Here is a 20,592-nt window from a genome sequence, read left to right as displayed (position 1 = left end):
GCTGTGCAATCCTGACCTGCCTCCAATGTGCTATCTGAGGCCCAACACTCCCAAATCCCTGTTCTGAGCACACAAACTATTGCACCGATTCTCAGCTGCAGCACCCCCTGGTAGTCTAGTCCTGGGCACTTCCACAGCTCTGCTAATGTACTTTAACACCAACCTGAAGCCACGCTGCTATTCCAGATCTGGGACCACCGCCTCTACCCGTCTAACTTTCCCAGTGCACTGTAATTGTGTTCTGCAGCCCCCTTGGCTATTCCAGCCCTGGTGCAACTTACCCAGTCTCTCAATGTGCCTTACTCTCATTTTCTAGCATCTATTGATTTTTCTAGTCTTCCTGCCCTGTCCCAGTAGCTCAGCCAATGCACCTTTTTCAACCTGAGCTGACCTCTGCTCCTCCAGTCTTGAGCTTCTCTCTCACTTCTAATGAGACACATCAGTCCTAGACTGCAGCATTCCTTACTAGTCTAGTCCTGGATCCCTCGCTGCAGTGTGGAGACCAGCAGTGCAAAGCTGGAATGCCTGGGCATGCACTAGGGTTACTACACTAACTTTGCCCCCAGATACTTGGCTTGAAATGCTGGCCAGGGTACAGTGAAGTGAGCTGCACAATCTAAGCCCATTCCGTAAATCGACTCTGTTCAATTGACTCTGCCTCTTCATTGCTCAGTCTTATTGAAACTCTGTTCTTCCTCACCAGATGGTTGGATTCAAAGAAATTTGGGATGTGGAGAGGGGAGTTTGGAGAGGCCAGATCTCTAGGTGCCTTAGCATGAAATCCTCCTCCTCCTCCTCATTTATGTTATGATGCCTTTTGAAAGGCCCCTGAGAGACCCTCCAGTTCCCAAGCCCTGGCCCTCTCCCGTTCTCTGAGTGCTGAAGAGTGAGAGGAGGGAGCGTTATGATTTGCGAGGCTTTTTATGCCAGGAAGCCTTCCCCTCTGCCACTGAGAATTCTGACAAACTCCCTGTGCTATGTGTCTGATTGCAATGGACAGGTTTTAGCTCCCAGAATATAAAAGCCTTTTGCAAAACACTAACCTCAGCTAAGGGGAAAGGAAAGAGGGGGGAAAAAAGCTGATTTCAGCAGCTGCAGTTTGCTGTATTTTTCATCTTGCATCAGCAAGTCAAGACCACAAATAATCTGGTCTTATATGCTTCACTGATGCTGGTGCTTAAGAATTTCCCATCCTCTACAAACTGAATTTCCACAGCATCCAAAGGCAGGGAGGCTTTTAATTCTTCAGGTTCTTTCCCCTTTCCCAATCCTCTCCCCCTAAAACAATTGACTTATGGGATGGGGAGAAGGTGATTATTCGATTCTGGCACTGATTATATAGTATTTAACCTTTGTCCCCAGCTTCATATCCTTTGCTAGTACAAGCAAAATGTCGTTTATAATGAATGTTTCCTTGATAAACAGCATCAGAGCAGCTCAACTTTTTCATTACAACATGTAATGAGAGTGGCTCAGTGCTGCTGTTTAGCTGTCAAGATATTCCCCCGGAAAGAAGAAGAAGGGAAAAAATATGTACATGGACTTACCTAGTGTTCTGAAAAATAAATGAAGAAATGAATAGAATAGATAAATCTCTCTATCTAGTGAGATGGGAAGCAGGCATTCCTGCTGACTGCCTGTTGGGGACTTTCTGGATTATGGCATGGTTTAACGTTATCATCTGAGCTTGACTAGATCTTATTGGGTTGCTTTCCCCACTCGGTAGGCTTGCATTTGGCTGAGTGTCTTTGGATGCTCATATCCGCATGGTGAAGGGGGAGGGAACTCCCCATTGCTCATTGTCATGCCACCAGGTTAGCACTCAGTTGTGCCTAGTTGCACTGTCGCTGAAATTCCAGTTGCCAAATGTTAGCCATTTCCTGTTGGCAACTAGAGTTCAGAATACTTGGGTCAGACTACTGGTTCCTCGGCCTTCTGCTTCATCAGTAGGGATCAGTAGAAACCAGTAGAAACCAGCTGACAGCAAGCCCACTGGAATTGCCACTACCGACGTGCTTTTCTGGTGGGCTGTACCTTTTGATCAAGGTCTCAAAGGGTGACTGTGAAGAGGGAATCCAAAGGGGTTCAGGCTGTTACCCAACCTGCTCTGTTTTACACCTGCACTGCTTTAGATGAAGGATGCTCCGACTGTCGTGTAAAATCTGTGTGTGATAAAGGAATCCTCCCTTTCCCGTTAAGGCCCCAGACTGAGGTTTAGATATCCCTGGGGGTGAGAGGGGGGCCTAGATGGTAGCTTCCTTCAGCATCACTCCCTGATTAGTCAGCCTGGTTTGGTACCAAGGGATGCTTGCTATGCTTGAAACCTCCAGCCTTCCTTTGGGCCTCACTCAATCCATCTGCAAGGATTGTTCCTTCCCTGCTGCAGATGGGTATATGGAAAACATGGAGGGCCAGATTCTCCATTGCCTTGCTCCTTGCCTTGCTGTTCCAAAGTAACTGGTCCCAAATGGGACAGGCCAAGGGGTCATTTATCCAGTCACCAGTTAAAATATTGCTCAATTTATATTTTCAGTTTACAGTCTTGTAGGGTGAATCTGGCACTGGGTTGACAGCTCTTGAGGGGGGAAAAACCCATTGCTCATCCACACAACAGACACAATGTGACATGCTTCCTTCATGCTTTGCCCCTACGAATGACTTCAGTCTCACTGGAGGGGTCTCTGCCATGGTGCACTGAGTCCTTGGCGTCTCAGCAGAGACTGCTAATGATTGCAGAGCTTTTTGCAATGCAGATGCCTGTGTGTTGGGAGCAGGACGGCATCCCACCACATGCACACTTCTGTACAACTGTCAGATGGCAGCAGAGTTGCACCAGTAATGACCTAGGCTGGGTTTGAATTCATGAGCTAGAGGTGAATGGTTCTACAGCCCATCATGCTCCTCTGAGCCAGCCAGTCACTCCTAAATGCAAATCTCCAATAGGAACCTAGGAATCTCCAGAGCAAAGCAGAGTAGAGCAGGACTCCATCTAGACCAATATCCTGTCTCTGGTAGTGGTCAGCTCTAGCTGCTTCAGAGGGAGGTGCAAGGAACCCTGCAGTGATGGAATGACCTGCCCCTGGGGAAAATTCTCCTCCCAACTCACAGTAATTGATGATTTACCTAAATATGCTTTAGAAAAATGCAAAGTCCCTTCTTCACCCAACATAGTGACTTCTGCATGGAGGTTGTTGGATCTGTCCTCCTGTGCAATGCTGAAGGGGAATAAAGAGAGCCAAAGGAAGAGGTGAGAGAGAGGAATAACAGAGACCTCTTCCCCTCCCCGCTAATTCATTCCTTTGCACAAGAGAGGTGGCTGCACTAGTCGGAAAGATGATGATGATAAAAGACCTCAAATCTTCAGCAGAAACCAGATCAGCATTCAAAGAAAGTTTAAAGAAATCTTTCAGCTCAGTGGCTACCTTGCTTAAGGCTAACCACACTCTTAACACAATAATAAGTCAATTCTCACTGAATAATTAAATAGAGAACCTTCATAAGTATTGACTTAATGTGACAGCCAGTCTATACTGACTCAGGGTTTGCTTATGTAAACACAATCTCTTGTTCAGCTTAGTTAGCAGTTCAATGAAATAGAACATTCCTTCAATTAAAATCAAATGATGTGTGCATTTAATTCTTTCCGTCTCTTCCTGGGTAATAATAGGTTTTGAACATAGGCGAGTGAATAAAAAAATCTTTCAAGTGCACTTATCCGTGATGAATCAAAATGGAGTGTCCTTAAAAATATGAGTGACTTTATTTCCTAATTCAAAGAAGAAGTGGACTTATCTTTGCAGCCGACCTATTGGCTATCTGACCTAATTTATTTTTCTCTCTAATCTAATGTACCCAAAATCCTTAGTCCTCTAAATAATAACTTATCTTAAGTTTATCATCAAAGACACAGCTATTCACTGCCTCTAGGTTTAGCTGCTTTTACAGGGTCTAGTGTTTTTGTGCTCCTCTTCTTTCCCCTCCCCCTCTTTCCTTTTGTTCATCTTCAGCTTCCATTATGACAGGAAGGTTTTTATAAAGTGGCAGGTGTGTGTACATTTGTTACAAGATATTCCCTGGTACAGATTCCAGAGCTAAGGTTCAGTTGAGATTTGCACATAAAGCATGACTAAGATTCCTCTGTGTCACACTCTGAAACCTTAATGACTGACTTTAGTCTCCAAATCTGGGCCAATAGCTCTTCATGGGCCAAGTGAAATTTCCATATTACTTTTTTCAGTGACATATTGATGAGGAAACATGTATAAATGCTCCTCTTGTGGATTTTTCCCCTGCTTCCCTCTCTTTTCCTTTGGACTCCTTTAGCTAACCAACCACAGTCCTCACAAACACCAAACTCTTCTGTGTCGCACACATGTTTTCACGGGCATGCATTCTTAACAACATCTCAGACATAAATCACTTCTGAACTTGAACAATTAAATGCAAAAAGAATCATCCTCCTTATTGGTCATACGTTTTGCCAGGGTCATCTGATGGAACTGCATCATCCATCTAGTGGCTTCTGTTTTCAATGGAAAACATATTTTTTGCCCTACAAATTTCATTTTTGTGTAAGTTATCCACCCAGCTCTGTTCCTATCTGTCTAGGGACTTATACTCACCCTGTTACAGTGTTATCTGAGGGCCTTGCACTCTTTATCCTCAACACACCTCTGTGAGGCAGGGTAGTACTGTTATCCCTGTTTTACAAAGGGGGAACTGAGGCATAGAGGGGCTAGGTGACTTACCCATGGTTACTTATCCAGTCTAAGTCCCGGGCTTGGGCCCTACCCAATCTGTCACCCTTCCTTTGACTCCCCACTTGTGCTCTGCGCACACACCCTGGTGGACCCAGGGTGCAAACTGAGCATCATGGGCATGTGTCCTGGAGGACCTTGGAGAGGGGTGAGCAGAGGGGTGAGGGGTTGCTTGAGGAGCAGGCAGAATGAACATAAGGGAAGGGGATTGAGTGGCAATTTGAGGAGGCTGAAGGAACAGGCTAGTGAATGAGAGGGGCCGCTGCTGAGCTGGGGAAGGTAAGTGTCTGCATAGATACTGCATGGGAAGGTTTCCCCTGGCATGGCTTATTGGGCCCCAGGGCTCAGAGGGGGCAGCGTCTGAGGAGCCCGTTAAATGCTGCTGCAGAATCCCAGGGCTCCCAATACTCTCGGCCTCCCGTGCACTCCTGCTCTTCCCGCTACAGATCCCTCCTGAAATCTCAGCCCGGCCTACCAGCTGCGAGTTTACTGTGTGCCCTGTTGGGTTTGTAAAGCTCTTGGTGAGCAGGGGCTTGTCTGTGTGAGGTGCACACTCCCGGGATGGTCTGACATAGCCCACCCTCCCCCTAACCAAACAAAGGCAGGGGAATGCGGCGCCAGAGGCCGAGCCGAGCGCGGAAGCTCTCTGGCTGCAATGGGGGTATTGCTCTTTCTGGCACTTTCGTCCTGTCCACCCTATCAGGTCTCAGTTCCCCATCTGTACAATTGGGATAATAGCACTGCCCTGCCTCATGGGGTGCTGTGAGGATAAATATGTTACAAGATTGTGAGGGATCTTAGTTTTTAATAGGGGTAATTAGGAGGTTGGAGGTGCGGCAGGGTGGCCAATGGGAACAAGGATATGGAAGTAGAAATTACCATATCCGAGCTGGAAGCCAAATTCAAACAACTTAATGGGACCAAACGGTGCAGGGAGATAATCTTCATTCTTAAGGGAAATCTTCAATCTTAAGGGAACTGTTTTATGAAATTGCAAGCCCAAGAGCAAAGATTTTTAATGAATCTGTAAACTCAGGGGTCGTACCCTGTGACTGGAGAATTGCTAACAAAGTACCTATGTTTAAGAAAGGGGAAAAGAGTGAAAACTACAGACCTGTTAATTTGACCTCAATTGTATGCAAGGTCTTAGAACAAATTTTGAAAGAGAGTAATTATAGACATAGAGGTAAATGGTAATTGGGATAAAGTACAACATGGCTTTGCTAAAGGTAGATCATGCCAGACCAACCTGATCTCTTTCTTTGAGAAGGTAATTGATTTTCTAGACAAAGGAAATGAAGTAGATAGAATCTACCTGGATTTCAGTAAAGTTTTTGATACAGTTCCACATTATGGTCAGCGATGGATTACCAACACATGATGGTTAGAAATCTGCCTCTAATTTCAAGCCTAAACTTGTTGACGACCAGTTTATATTGATTTGTTCTTGTGCCAGAATTGGCCCTTATCTTAAATAACTCTTCCCCCTCCTTGGTATTTATCTCTCTGATGTATTTATAGAGAACAATCATATCTCCCCGCAGCCTTTGTTTCGTTAGGTTAAACAAGCCTAGCTCCTTAAGTCTTCTCTCCTAAGGTAGATTCCCCATTCCTTTGATCATCCTGGTAGATGATCCCAGGTGTCTGGCTGATGGGTCTTGCCCACATGCTCTGGTTCTAATTGATCACCATATTTGGGGTCGGGAGGGAATTTTCTCCCAGGTCAGATTGGCAGTGGTTTGTTGTTACTACCTTGTCTCTGATATCAGTGACCGCAGGCCAAGATTTTCCAAAGTGACCAGTGATTTTGGGTGTCCAGGTTCAGATGTCTTAAAGGGACCTGAGTGCTCCATACTTTGACATTCAAGCCCCTTCAAGCTGTCCCATGTTGGTCATAATACAATGGAGGCACTCCAAATGACTAGTTACTTGGAAAATCTTGGCACTGCACCCTTCCCACTTCCCATGACTGGAACAGCTGCAGGTGACTTAGCTAACTTAATGTGGTCAAATTCAACAGCACTCTGCCTGTTTTCCTTTAAAGGGCACAAGGAAACCTTAGCCAGGGAATCCCGGCCAAATTGAATTGTCCTGGCCTTTTCGTCCAGAAGGAAAACACATTTCCGAGATGAATTCATCAAAGGAGAAACAAGCCGGAGAATTTTAACTTTGAAATTCAGCATTTGGGTTGGGCTCGTTTGTTCTTTTCTTTTAATCCTTTTTTGTTCCTTTTTTTCTTGGATGGATTTCAGGAAAAAAAACTTGACAGCCAAGATTTTTGGTGCACGCTCTCTCTCTCTCTCCCTCCTCCTCCTCCCTCTTTCATGGGATTTGACCTCAGCTGCCAGGGAAGCTGACTCCAAAGTAGATCTCAGATTTCTAGGCAAAGACTGGCCGGGCCCACCTGCTGCCTGGAGTTGTGAGCAGCAATTTGGCATGAGTTCCCCGCGTTGCTGCTAAAATGGACTTGGCTATGTCTCTATTCATCGAGGCACTTAAAGGCAGAAATCTGAGAAGCCATGGAACTATTCCAATAAGGTTTATTCCTGGCAGTTAGGATCTCATCCAATGACTGTGAACTCATTGTATATAATGGAAAGAGTGACATCTGGCTTGGATATTATGGAAAGATTACCAGCTGGCTTGTCATGTATTATGAAAAGAATAACATTTGCCTTAGAGGATTCTACAAGCCAGGAGCAGGGCCCCGGGGAGTGGGCTGACAAATTTCCATCACGCTTGGTGATGAACTTGCCACAGTTTTTTAAGGGAATTGACATAACTTTGTCTCTAATTCTGGGAGAGGGAGATGCTGTCATGAACTTTATCTCCTGAGGAAGGGCAGGGGTGGGGGTGGGGGAAAGAAGGAGCTCAAGTACCTTCTTAGGACAAGGATGTTTAGAAAGCATCAGAGTTTTTCTGCAGTGGGGCAAGTCCCCCCTTGCCTGCAGATTGGCAAGAGACTATGGGGGCTTTTAAGGCCAGATCTAACCTCGCTGGTGTCAGTGGAAAGGGTCCCATTAACTTCAGTGGGAGCTGGATCAGGTCCTTAGCCCAGGACTCCAGACTCCTAGGGTAGACTAGACTCTACGTTCTTAGTCTCCCTCCCTTCTCTCTGCCTTGTGCATGGGGAGGCATTGCTGCAGCCCCTAGAGACATACAACCTGCAATGGGTATGAATGCCCTAGGAGGAGCATGCTCAGAAGTGGCCTCCTGTTTATGGGAACAGCACGCTTTCCAATGCATAGCGCAGTTGCACCAGCTGGTGTGAAAAAGAAGTGTGGGGGGGCACACCTACTTTGGAGCATCTCACACCCCTGGCTGCACTAACACTCTCTCTGCTGCTTGCATTCATGCAGTCTGATTCTAAGCTTGCTTGCACTGGGTCCACACCAATGCAGCACCACTTCAGTGGTGTCACTCCTGATTTACACCAGCACATCTGCAAGGAGGATCAGACCCCCAGGGAGCTCAGGGACAGGGACTATTCCCTGCATCGGTGGGCAATGGGGTTAGAGCTTCTTACACCACCCCTTTGCCCATCCATTAGAGTCAGAATCTGCAGCCCTCTGTCCCCTGCAGTCTAGCTGCAGCTTTGGCTGTCTCCTGCAGGGTGGTTCATTCCTTTGCAGCAGGGCAGGAATGTTTGGGATGGGCACCGAGGAAAGGGGTCAGGCAGAAGTAGAAGAGGCGCAGGCTGGACATCCATGGAGGTCAGTCTGGAGGTGGTAATAGCAACACCAAGGGCAATGGGTGCGAGAAGAGAGGTGGCAGATGTGGGAGCTAGGTCTCCCCTGCTCTGAATTCACATGGTCTGCGACCCATGTTGCATCATCAAAGATGGGCTCAAGCTGCCTTGATGCTGAATGGCCCAGAACTGGGTGGCAACTGGGATTCAGGGATTTGGTCTGGCCCATTATGAAGCTAGGGGCCATTTGGGAAATCCAGATCTGGGTGCAGATTTTGCACAACGCCCGTAGGGCTGGTTTGGATCTAGATTTCTCTTCCAGGATCATCTCTAATAATAATTCTTTGCCCTTCTCTAGTCCCTGCCCTCTCTGGATCTCTAGGCACCTTGCAAGCATGCTATCTGTACTTTTGCATTGGTGCCCATCACCATAGTACCTGAGCTCCACATTAATGAATTGACCCTCACAAATGCCCCCCATCCCACGCCAGGAGGTAGTAGTATCCCCATTTTGCAGATGGGCAGATTGAGGTGCAGAGAGGTGAAATGACTCGCCCAAGGTCACCCAGCAGATCAGTGGCATAGGGCAGGGAATAGAGCACAAGTCCTCTGAGTCACAGTCCCCCTGCTTTATTTATTAGACAGCACCCACTTAGCAGAGCGCACACTCCAGCTGTGAAATGTAAGTCCCACATATAAGCGGTGAGTGGCACCCGGCCTTCTCAGGTGCCAGCAGCAGTGGCTTCCTGAGCAGCACCGTATTCTTTCCTCACCCTTGCCGATGCTCTTTCTCTTGGGAAGGCAGGCAGGGCTCTTCACACCCAGAGCTGACAAAGCTCACAGCTGGTTGCATTCGATGTCTTCGACTCTGTGGGGTTGAGCAGATGCTCAGTAAGGTGGCTCAGCCACATCAGAATGATACAAACTGGTGTTCTCATTCCCCCCTGGGGTGCTGTATCCACAGGTTTCCATTCCATTGGTACTGGGCTTTGTTGCTTAACTTTCCCTTCAGCATCTATCCTGGCATCCCTTCTCCTTTCACATGCCACTTCTCAGCAGGAGCTGTTTCTGTTTGCAGCCTGCTTGCTGTTGTATCTCCAGTTGTACCCCTAGCAAGAGCAAACCTTTCCTCCTGTTTCTCCACAGATGCTGCCTTTTCAGATTGATTTGTACCAAAATATGTATTCAGTGAGGGATAGAAACCCCCATGCTTCATGGCATTCACCAACCTCTAATTAATGGGGGTCAGGAAGAAACTTCTTGTCGGGGGAAGATTATCCCATAGTTGCCTGCTGCAGGGTTTCTTGCCCGTGCCTCAGAAGCAGCTGGTCTTGGCCACTGAGAGAAATGGGGTACTGGGCTAGGTCGACCACAGTTCTGATCCAATCTGGCAATCCCTGTGTTCTTTCTTGTGAGTTTCCCTCTTACTTTTTTGTGTGTTTGTGAACAGACCCTTGTTCAACATTATTTGCAGAACAATTCTTGGCCTGTGGATTGTTAGTGAGCAGCTCTTCATGACCATTCCGTGTTCAAACCTGAGGGTATGTCCACACTGCAGCTGAAGGGGTAACTTCCACCTCGGGTAGATGCACACACTAGCTTTGGTCAAGCTGGCATGCTAAAAACAGCAGTGTGGCTGGAATGGTGCTAGGCAGCAGAAGCAGCAGCTGGCCGCTCAAGTACAATCCCATCCAAGACCCTTGGTGTCTACTTGGGTGGTTAGTCCATGCCTCTGTCCACACCGTTAGTAGATGTGCATCCACCCAACCTGGAAATGACACCTGCAGCCGCAGCGTAGCCATAGCTGGAGTCAGTGTTGTGCGCCCCTACGTCACATGGTGTGAACCCCATTCCCTGGTGGGAGGAGTGTCACCCTTACGATCAGATTTCCAGCATGAATGGCTGTGTTTGCAAATTCAGTTTGCTTTATCCTCATCTGGGGCGAACTGGCGTCATCAATGGAGCTACAGTGGTTTACATCGGGGAGGTTCTGTCCCTCCACATTTGCTTCCTATGAATATTCTCCTAAATTTGGCTGTTTCCTTGAAAATACCTTCCTGCTAGAAAATGTGCAGAAAGGGTGAAATCTTTGCAGAGGGGTGGCACAACTTTCCTTCCCCTTTTAGGGTGTGTCTTCACTGCAGAGTTAGCCCAGTTGATCTGCATGGCTGTCTGAACACGTGTGTTACCTTCGCTCGGGTGTGAGTACCCATGCTGCGCAAAGCCATATCTAAGTTACTGTGACCTCACTGTTTCTGCACCCACCGATGGTTCTTTGAGCAGAGATAGTCTGATTCTTTCCCAGCCAATTGTCAATTGTGGGAGAACTTGTCTGTCTTACCGAGGGAATTATGGGAAAATATTACAGGACTATCAGCACTCGAGTGATTTAGCCTGCATCCTCATTGCGAAGCAGGTGGGTTCTAGCCCAAGTGAAAGTGTAGCCTGGGTTCTACCCTGCACCCCCCAGCTGGGCCAGGTAGCCCAGGCTTGAAGCACCTCCAGACCTGGGTAAACGGTTTTTGGGTGTGGACGGGAGGGAGAGTTAGTCTAAAACATGGGTAAGAGCCCGGATTAACTCCTCAGTGAAGACCCTGGGGGTACTCAATCCTGCAAGGTTCTGAGCGCTCCAAAGCCACTCCAGTAAAGCACTTCAACACGTGCTTGACTTTAAACACATGAGTTGACGTCATTGAGACTCTACAGGTGTGTAGGTGCTTTACTGGGTATGGGATGGAGTGCTCAGAGCCTTGTAGGCTGGAGCCCAGGGCGCCTGTCACTGTGTTGATTCTGCCGCAGGCTGTGGAAGAGTGTCTTTCCCTTTGGGAGCATAATATCACAGACCAGGGAAATAAACAAGCAGGTTTACTGAAGCCTAATCCGCTGCATTGTGAGGAGGAGTGGAGTGCTATCAGGGTAGCTTTGCCTTGGATTTATGAGTGGCACTAAAACAAAAGAGCTGAGCATGACAGGAAGGAGAGGTTTGTTTCCAGCAAGGAGTGGGAGCTGGCTCTGAACTGGGGGTGAGGAGGGGGGGGCGGATGTATGCATTGACGTCCTTCCCTCCTGAGGGCTGACAACATGTACAGTTTGCATACTGAAGGGTGGGGGAGTTGGATCAGGGGCCAGGACGTTCCGATTTGCTTTTGTTCTCACATTTTCCACAAGAGAAGAGGGAATTAAAACCCACATTGGTGGCTCCTGAACAGAACACTCCTGCCACGCAAGCAGCAAGCACTCCTTTCTCTCAGAGTCTGTCCACACTGCAATCTGAAGTGTGATTGCTGCTTGGGTAGACATCCCTGCACTAGCTCTACACACGGTAGCATGGCTTAAAACAGCAACGTAGGTGTAGCGGCACAGGCTGCAGTGTGGGCTGCACGAGCCCACCGGGAACGCTGGGTACTTATTCGCATTGCAAAGCCCATGCCGCCACATCTCCACTGCTAGTTTTAGTTACGCAACTGTGGGTATGTCCACCCAAGCTGCAATCGCACCCCCAGTTGCAGTGTAGACATACCCTCGGTTGGTGTCTCTGCTTGCAGCATGTCGGGAGGCGTTAGCCAGGAGATGGAAGCCAGGGAATTGGTGGCTAAGGTGTAATAGAGAATCTCCTTTCCCTTTGCTGTTTCTCTCTCTCCCCTGCTGTCCTCTGTGCTGCCCATTCCCCCTTGCTCATTAAAGACAAATTTGTTATGCTGCTGGTTATTCAGAATACTTCTCTTGGGCAATCCCTTCAAACAGGAGAGAGGCACTCAGATCCTGTGGTGGCAAAGGCCATATAGGCACCTAGCTAGACAGAGGGCATAGGACAATTGAGTCTCAGAATAAAGCAAAGCTGAAATTTTGCATCCTGAACTCTTTACCATGCTTGCTGGCCCCCGTAGGCCCTGGGAAGCAGAGAACAGCTGTAATACACTGCTCTTTGGGGACACGTCCCTACCCAAGTGGGCTGGAAGCAGGCTCCATGTATGGACCTGATAAAACCAGCTATTCAACAGCCGGGGAAGACACTCTGCACAGAGGTTATTCTCATGGGGCCAGTTATTCCCACATTAAGTCTCCTTTCCACTCCCGCGCAGCACAGAACGGGCCTTAGCGTCACTGAGAATCAGGACTGATCCATTTTTAAGTTCCTGCCTGAGCACTCGTGTCCTTTAGCGTCGCCTCGCCTGCTTAGGAGAATTGAAAACGCCAGGGGTGAGACATGCAGGAGGAAGTGATATCTGAGCTCATTAATTCTGGTGAGCTGTATCATACCTTGCTGTTTGTTTCCGGGCTGGTAATGAATCGAGGGAAACTATTGTTTTTACGCTGCCTAACTCCAGCGAGAGAATGTTGTATCCAGAGGAGGAGAAAGATTTCTTCATTGCCCTTTACCAGGGCTGCTCTGCAAATCCAGGAATCCCCTGGGACCTTTTAGCTTTAGCAACTCCAGAATTCATGATCCAACTGGATAGTAGTGCATATCGTTAAGCCTAATGCTGAAGTCAGGGCTTCTCTACTCTCAGTACGGAATATCTGTGCCAGGCACGTTGGAAACCACAAGAGTAGGGGTTCAGGATACCCAGTCCTGTAGTCTCCTGTGTTCTGCAGATAGAGATGTTCATGAGTTTATGGGAGACGTGGCAAATTGGGCCCAGGTTATGTAATTACAGTAGCAAAAGCCCAGACCTAGGTGCTGTACAGACACAGTGAGAGACAATCTCTGCCCTGAAGATCTGACAGTCTAAATAGATGAGCATTGGGAAGGAGGAAGATGAGTAACCCCATGTCACAGTGGGGATCTGAGGCACAGAGAGATTAAGGGTACGTCTGCCCTGCAGCTGGCAGCCTGCCTCCCAGCCCGGGTAGACAGAACTGTGCTATGAATAGCTGTGTGTATATTGCTGCCCTGGTGGAGATTTGGCCAAGCCATCAGAGCTCAGAGTTAGGGATTCAGGTGGATCTGAGCTGGGGTGGCTAGCCCAAGCCTCCACTAGTGCCACAGCATCCACACTGCTGTGGTTAGGGCACTAGCTCAGGCTGACCCTAGCCAGGCTGGGAGGCACACTCCCAGTTGCAGCAGAGGCGTTCCCTAAGTGACTTACCCAGGGTCACACAGGGAGTCTGTGGCAGAGCCAGCAATTGAGCCCCCTTCTCTCAGGTCCCAGTGTCTTAACCACAAGACCAGCTTTCTTCTCTGTCTAAAGGACATGCAGCTCCACTGCAGGTCTCTGGGCCAGATTTATCAGTGGACTAAATGGTGGTGTCCTCTGCATTATTATTATTACAGTTGTTATTATGTTATTATTTATTACTGCTAATTATTTATATTACCCTAGTGTCTAAAGGCCCCAATCCCATTAAGATTGGCACATCCCATTAACATAGCCCTGGAAAATGTAGTCTGTAGATAGGCAGTAAGTGCGTCAGCAAACTGGTGTAAGTGCTAATTCAGAGCAAAAATGACTGTAACTTACACATAAGGGCTTAATAAGCAGCAGGAGAAGGGTATAAGATACAGCACATGGGACGACTGTTTATCTTCCAGTTCCCTGGTGGCTGTTGCATGTTTCACTTCTAATCCTTTGGCATGTACAGCAGAGCCAGCCACACTTAGTTTTGGACACACATGGAATGCCAGACTGGCTCAAGTTACACCACTTTCCCTCTGACCCTTGTTTTCCAACCACTTGCATCCTGCCCTCAATTGTTATTGCTACGTGCTCGTAAACAACTGCTGTGTTCCACCCCAGGAGCGGCTGCATTTTGGCAGGATCTGTCACTCATTCTGTAGACGGCTTTGATATCTGTTGTGACGAAAAGCATTGTATAAATGGAGGGTATTACTGCAGATCCTTCCACTTCATTCAATCACGGCTTTGTTTGTTCCTCCATTTAATATGATCAAAAACCTGTGGAACCAAATCATTCGTATTTAAAAAATAACACAATTTCCGCCCTTTATTTTGATCCATTTGGATGGCTGTAGGCAGGTAGTATTGGATAATTCAATCACTGGTTGTAGAGAGCTGACATTTAATTAACAAGGAAGCAAAAAGAAAAAAATGGGAAAGAGGCAAGAAAAAATCGCTCAGGGGAGACTCCCCTGTAAAAGCCAAGGTCTTCTCTACACAGAGCAATATGATGTCAGGGGACCTGGCTACATTGGCCCGGTTTGGCTGAGTCACAATTCAGTCCTCAATATGTTGCAAACCCTGATGAGGGAGATTCTGTTATTGTTTCTGAGTTCCACAATGTGGTGTTTTTTACAGTGCATATGGGGCACCTATTCCAGGTATGATGGTGAGACCGTATAATCTAGGTATTAGGGCACTGGACTGGGACTCAGGAGACTTAGGTTCTATTCCATGTTCTGCCTGTGACTGTGGGTCTGTCACGTAGACTGCTTCCTCTGCTGGTCTTGTCTGTTTAGACTGTAAGCTCTTCGGGGCAGGAACTGTCTCTCACTAGGTGTATGCACAGTGGGGTATGCAGGTCTACTGCAATATACATAATGATAAGGCACCATGGGTTCGATGGTTGGAACTGACTAAACTGAATCGAGAAGAGTATTCATTTAGAGATGCCAAAGCTGTTCTATGCTTGGATTTATGGTTTTTTTCTGTTGACTCAACTCTTGTTCAACTATTACTTCTGTTCCTGGGAGGAAACCCCATTTCTTTCTTGGCCAGCTTTCCCAACTGTAGAAAATTCCCTGCCCAGAGCTGCCAGTTCAATTTTAGATTGAAATGATACGATTTGCAAGGCAGCTTTGATGTAACTGAGAAGAAAATCCCGATTGGCGGCAGCAAGCCTTACAGCTGTAAGGCTGTAATGTAAGCAAACTCCTTAACTCCATATGGAGCTCCTGGTTATTGGCCTTTCTGGAAATCTATCTATCTATCTATATATCTATCTATCTATCCTCGTTCCTCTCACCTCCCTCTCTTCAGAGTCCCCTCTTCCTCCCTTTCTCTCCCTGTTTAGCCGACCCCAAGAAAACCCCATCCTCCAAAGGAAGGAAGACACCAATTGAAATGGTGGCACTAACGTGGCATTTGCAGACCATCACTGTGTTCGCTCTGCTTGTTTGTGCCATCCTTCCCCTCAGCCCTTGGTTTTGTCTTTGTAAGATCTATAGGGCAGGGACTGTCTCATTCTGTGTTTTTACAGCACCTCACGCAATGATCTCAGTTGGGGTCCCTGGGTGCTACCATAACACACATAATAATAATAGCCATGCTCCCATGTGGCCATCATCACCTTGGAGTCTGAGAGCCTCCCATTACGTAACAAATATTCTGGTTGATGTCTCTCCCCTGCCACCGAGAAGCAAGAGAAGACAACAAGGGGTGTGAGGGAAAACAGAGGCAAAGTGACTTCTCCAGCAGTCTGAGGCCGGGCCAGGAATAGAACTGAAGTTGCCTGGCTTTCAATCCACTGACTTAGCCACTAGCCCCAGCAAAGGCACGGAAGAAAGGGAAGAGGCTTTATTTGCATCTTTATGTGATGCTCAGAAGCAGGATGTTCTGGTCCGTTCCCCCACTGCCCCTAGTCCCTGATACCACTGTCATCCTTTCCCTTTCTTATGGCCTGTTTTTCACCTTCATTCTGCCTACCCTGTAGCTTAGAGCTACTGCCAGTGATGCATTGGGGTGAGCATGAGAGCCTAGAGGGGAGCTAATATGGGGAAGCGGAGCCTCTGGTTTCTTATTCCCTTTGTAAACCTGCAACTTTGTATTTCAATGTCATTGGCAAATCACAAAAACAACCCAACCCCAGGCACTTCAACTGCACGCCAACCTCTAACATTTCAGGGGCCGATAAGATACAGCAATGAAATTATACAATCCTGTAACGATGCTGGCAGCAGCGTGGCCAAACAAGGATATGAAATTCACAGAGCACTCTGAATTTAGGCAGTACTTAAAGAGTGAGCAATGTCCCAGCACACCAGCTGCTGCTGGTAACTAGCTAAGCATATTAGGGCAGTATCTTGTATGCCATCCTTATAGTATTTACAGGGTAACTGGGAATCTGTGTGCAGTACATGGACACCAACATGAATGATGGCCCCAGCTCACCACTCCTTCCTTAGTGGAAGAACCCTGAGTAAGCAAGGACCAATAAGTATAGGGTTACTCACAGTACATGCAATGTAAATAATACTGCAACACGCATGGATACCAATGTAATTGTATAATGGTGTAGCTACGGCTTTGCTATTCCTAGTATTTCTAGTGTAGCTACTATGGCCCAGGGTAACATACACAGCTAGCCGTGTAACTCGCTGACTGTAGCAGTGTGGTGTAAACCAGCAAAGGGTGATTTAGATCCAGGTTTTATTGAATCCAAAGCGTCAAACACAAGAAAGGGTAACCTTGTGATTTGGGCATTGGCCAGGGATGTAGGAGATCTGAGTTCAGTTCTTGGTGCTTCTGAAAACTTCCTTGGGTGACCCTTAGTCTCTCTGCATCTCTGTGAAACAGGGGGATGGCACTGCCCTCGTTTGTCTAATTTGCTTCGGTTTGTAAGCTCTCCAGGGCAGAGATTTTCTCTCGCTCTATGGGGTCACAGCACCTGGCACAATGGGAGCCCTTGTTTTGGCTGCAGCCATTAATTGTGACTGCTGGGGCGGGGATGTTCCCAGAAGGAGCTATTGCTTCGGCCCATCCGTAATGCTAACATGTCTCAGTGTACGTGGATCCAGACACTAATGGCATGAAACTTGTGGCAATGTGAGAGCACAGCGATAGCTCTTGCAACAGGGAGAGTCGGCCCCACGCCTTGCAACAGGGCTGCTCTCACCATCCCCTGAGTGGGTCAGAGAGGAGCTTGCAGGTCAGGCTGTTGAGAGAGCGAAGAGGGGGAGTTTTTCCTGCTGTTCTGGCTGGCGAGGCTCTGACACCTTCTGTTTCTGTCACCCCGCGGGGGGCGGAGGGATGGCAGGACCCAGCCACTCGGAACGAGCCGGACAGGCTCATCAGCCTCGTCTGTGCTCAGAAGCCACATCTCTCTGAGATCAAGCAAGCACGAGCCATTCAGGCGGGGAGCGTTTGCACTCAGAGGAGCGGGAAGGGGCTCTGATGTGCCTGTCACTCAACCCCCTCAATGGTTGTCCAGCCCTTCAGGCTTTGAAAGTGTTAAGGCTTGATCCTGCGAGGTGCTGGGCACTCTCTGCTCCCTCTAGAGCTGGGGTGTGCTGATTGCACTCTGCACCTCTCAGAATTAGTCCCTTAGTGCCTGTTCCCAACCTGGCTTAGGAACAAACTGTAAACAGCTCAGAAATCCCTACCCCGTCAATTGTCAGGAAAAGCATGCCAGGCTCTCGCTGACTTCAGTGGGCCTTAGGGCAGTGTGTCATCCATCCCTAGGAGCAGCAGGGAAGGGAGACCCCAAGGACAGCTGCCAAGTGAGCTGTAGAAAAAGTAGGCCATGAAGGAGAGCTTTGATCTGTGTCTCTCCTTGCGAGCAAGGTTGCAAGAGGCCTGATGTGAATTCTCCTGGTTTTTGCTGTGTGCGCAGTGCATAGTACAGTGGCTGGGTGCCGAGCAGGAGAGAATGGGTCACTGATGTTTCATAGAATCTTTTCCCCAGACCTTCCTGCTCCAAACCAGCATCTCTTACTGGCAGGGGAAGTGGTGGCCTTTGTGCCTGGGTTTTCCTGGGTTTGTGAGAGCCTGTTTAAAACAACAATGGGGAAACAAGGTGAAATATTTCCCTTTTGGTTTCCCAATGTGGGTGTGTGTAAAAAGAAGGGCTTTGTCTCATTCTGTCCCCAGTGAGCTGCTGAGTAGCTGAGGGATATAAATCCTCCTGCTTCAGGGCACAAACCAGCCACTAACTGATGAGGATCAGGAAGAATCTTCCCCTGTGTGCAGATTATTCCTTAATTGTCCACTGGGGTTTCTCGCTGCTTCCTCTGAAACAGCTGATGCTGGCCACTGTCAGAGCCAGGTCTGATCTGCTATGGCAATTGTTATGTTCCTATGAGAAGCTATATGAAATTTGCTTGGGTTAGGCACTCTGATTTTCTCTCCATATGTGTATAGCCATATCATTTCCTCACTGTAAATCCAACCTTACAAAAGCCCAATGGAAATGTACTAGCCCAGGCTTTGAATCTACTCACCCAACCTTTGGCATGATCCTGAAAAACAACACTCCCCACCCCCCAAACAACCCAACCCCTATAAATAGCTCATTCGCCCTTCAGGAAATCTTACTCCCTGTGAGGAGTGGAATTTTGTAAGGTTGCGGTGATCAGCATGGCCGTAATCAGCAAAGAGATCTGGGAACCTGCTTGTTCTTGAGGGGCAGGCCTGGGACCTCAGCCCACCCTGTCCCCTTCGTGGTTTCTGTGCATTCTGATTCTTGCTTCTGAGGGCTTGTGTCTTTAATGCAAAGTTAACTCGAGTTCTACACAAGTGTTGCCCCTAACCAGAGTCCCATCCATGCACAGAAACCTCTCACTTGAGTCTGCTGGTGCTTTTCACACAAGTTGGCCCGTCTAAGGGGGTGGGGGGGCAATTGATCCTCAGAGCATCCTCATGTTCTGGGTGTGAGCTATGTTCAAAACCTACCCTGGTCTACTCTACAAAGTTAGGTTGATGTAAGTCACCATGTGTCAACGTATTTGTGCGTGTTTGCACTCAAATCTGTCTCCCAATCACATAAATGCCCTGTTACGGTGATGCAGTAACACCATCTCCCTGAATGGTGTTGAGCCATGGTTGATATACCGTGGTAGATGCTGCATGAGTGTGATCGATGACAGAATGAGATCATATACTTGAAAATATTGCTGGCAGATCCTAGCCATTATTCTCCTGTAGCTCTCCTCTCTAATACTTTCTCTTCACCTCTTTTTCTCTCTGCTTTAAAACCACTGAATTTACTAGTTCTGAGGGAGAAAAAAAAAACAGACAAACCAACCAAACCCTGTTCTCTCTCTTGTGTTTTGTAACCAGGTCGAGACTGGCAGATTTTCACACAAATTGTCAAGTCTCTTTCCAGTCACTTACCAGCTGCCCTGGGGATAATTACCAGGCGTGTCTGGGCGCCTACGCAGGGATGATAGGTGAGTCTGTCTTGTTCATCATGCAGAGCACAGTGGGGTTGCCTTTCTCAATCAGTGTCTGGGTTTGGGGGGACTGGTTTATGGATCGTGACTTGGGGGACTTGACACTTTAGAGACAGAATAAGTTAGTGCTGGGGCGTATTGGAGGGGTGGTAGTGGATGCAGATGTTGGAAGTTTAGCAAAGCTGCTGCAGCCAGCAAGAACAACCACTTGTATCTGCAGGAGCCTTCCACTTTGCTCACAAGAGCAAAGGCGCCAAACCCATTTGTGCATTGGCTGCGGGGTGGGGTTATGGAGATGCTGTGGCCCAGCAGATATGCTCAGGTTGGAGAGCTGGGCTCTATTCCTTGCTCTACCTACTGCGTGGCCTTGGGTAAGTCTCAAGGTTCCCTCTGTTAACGGGGGACAGCGATGCTGGCCTTGCTATGTACAGCTAGCTCTGTTGCTAAAGGAGGATGTATTATTACTGGAGACAAATCCGGTTCTAGAGGCGCAACTGGGAGAAAACAACTGAAGGTGGCAGAGGTGTTTGCCACGCTCAGCCCATGCCGATTGGCCTGTCCCCAGAGGGGTGCTCCCTCGGTCTTTGGCAGTAGGTTAGATCCTAGGGTGCAGGTTGCAGGAGAGAGAGCTGTGAGTTTCAGGGATAGCAAATCCGGCCACCTTGTCACTCCAACTCAGTTTCACTCTTCAGTCCAGGGTTTCGCTTTGCTCGGCTTCGCTCTGACCCGGAGTGCCTCTCCCGCCCCACAATTAATGCGCAGTGTTGCAGGGGCCACAGAGGCCAGCCAGGAAGTGTTGTTATGATCCTGACACCAGGACTTAAAGGCATCCTGACACCAGGAACGGAGAGGGGATGATGGGTGGGCCCGGTCCCCGTGTGAAGCTGTCAGGGCAGCTCTGCTCATTGGGTCTGAAGAGAGACACAGGGGCAGGTTCAGCAGGCAAGCAGCATGTCTGAGTCAGACGAGATTCCCACAGAGAGAAGGAAGGAGCAGGGGACCAGGCCAGCTCAGAGGGACCAAGAGCCATGTGTCTGCTTAGACAGGACAATACCAGGGGCTCGTTATGGGACACGGAG

At 48.2% G+C, this 20,592-nt stretch overlaps 1 protein-coding gene across 1 annotated transcript in view; it reads left to right on the top strand.

Moving 5' to 3' along the window:
* Positions 1-20,592, top strand: part of GFRA2 (GDNF family receptor alpha 2) — a 137,233-nt gene that overhangs the window by 95,714 nt on the left and 20,927 nt on the right. Inside the window, exon 6 of the mRNA XM_077805544.1 lies at positions 19,401-19,510. Coding sequence (XP_077661670.1) covers positions 19,401-19,510 — 110 coding nt within the window. The remainder of the gene's footprint in view (positions 1-19,400; positions 19,511-20,592) is intronic.

The sequence above is a fragment of the Eretmochelys imbricata genome, chromosome 26, assembly GCF_965152235.1.
Source record: "Eretmochelys imbricata isolate rEreImb1 chromosome 26, rEreImb1.hap1, whole genome shotgun sequence".
NCBI lineage: Eukaryota > Metazoa > Chordata > Testudines > Cheloniidae > Eretmochelys > Eretmochelys imbricata.
This window is presented reverse-complemented; position numbering and strand designations above follow the sequence as displayed.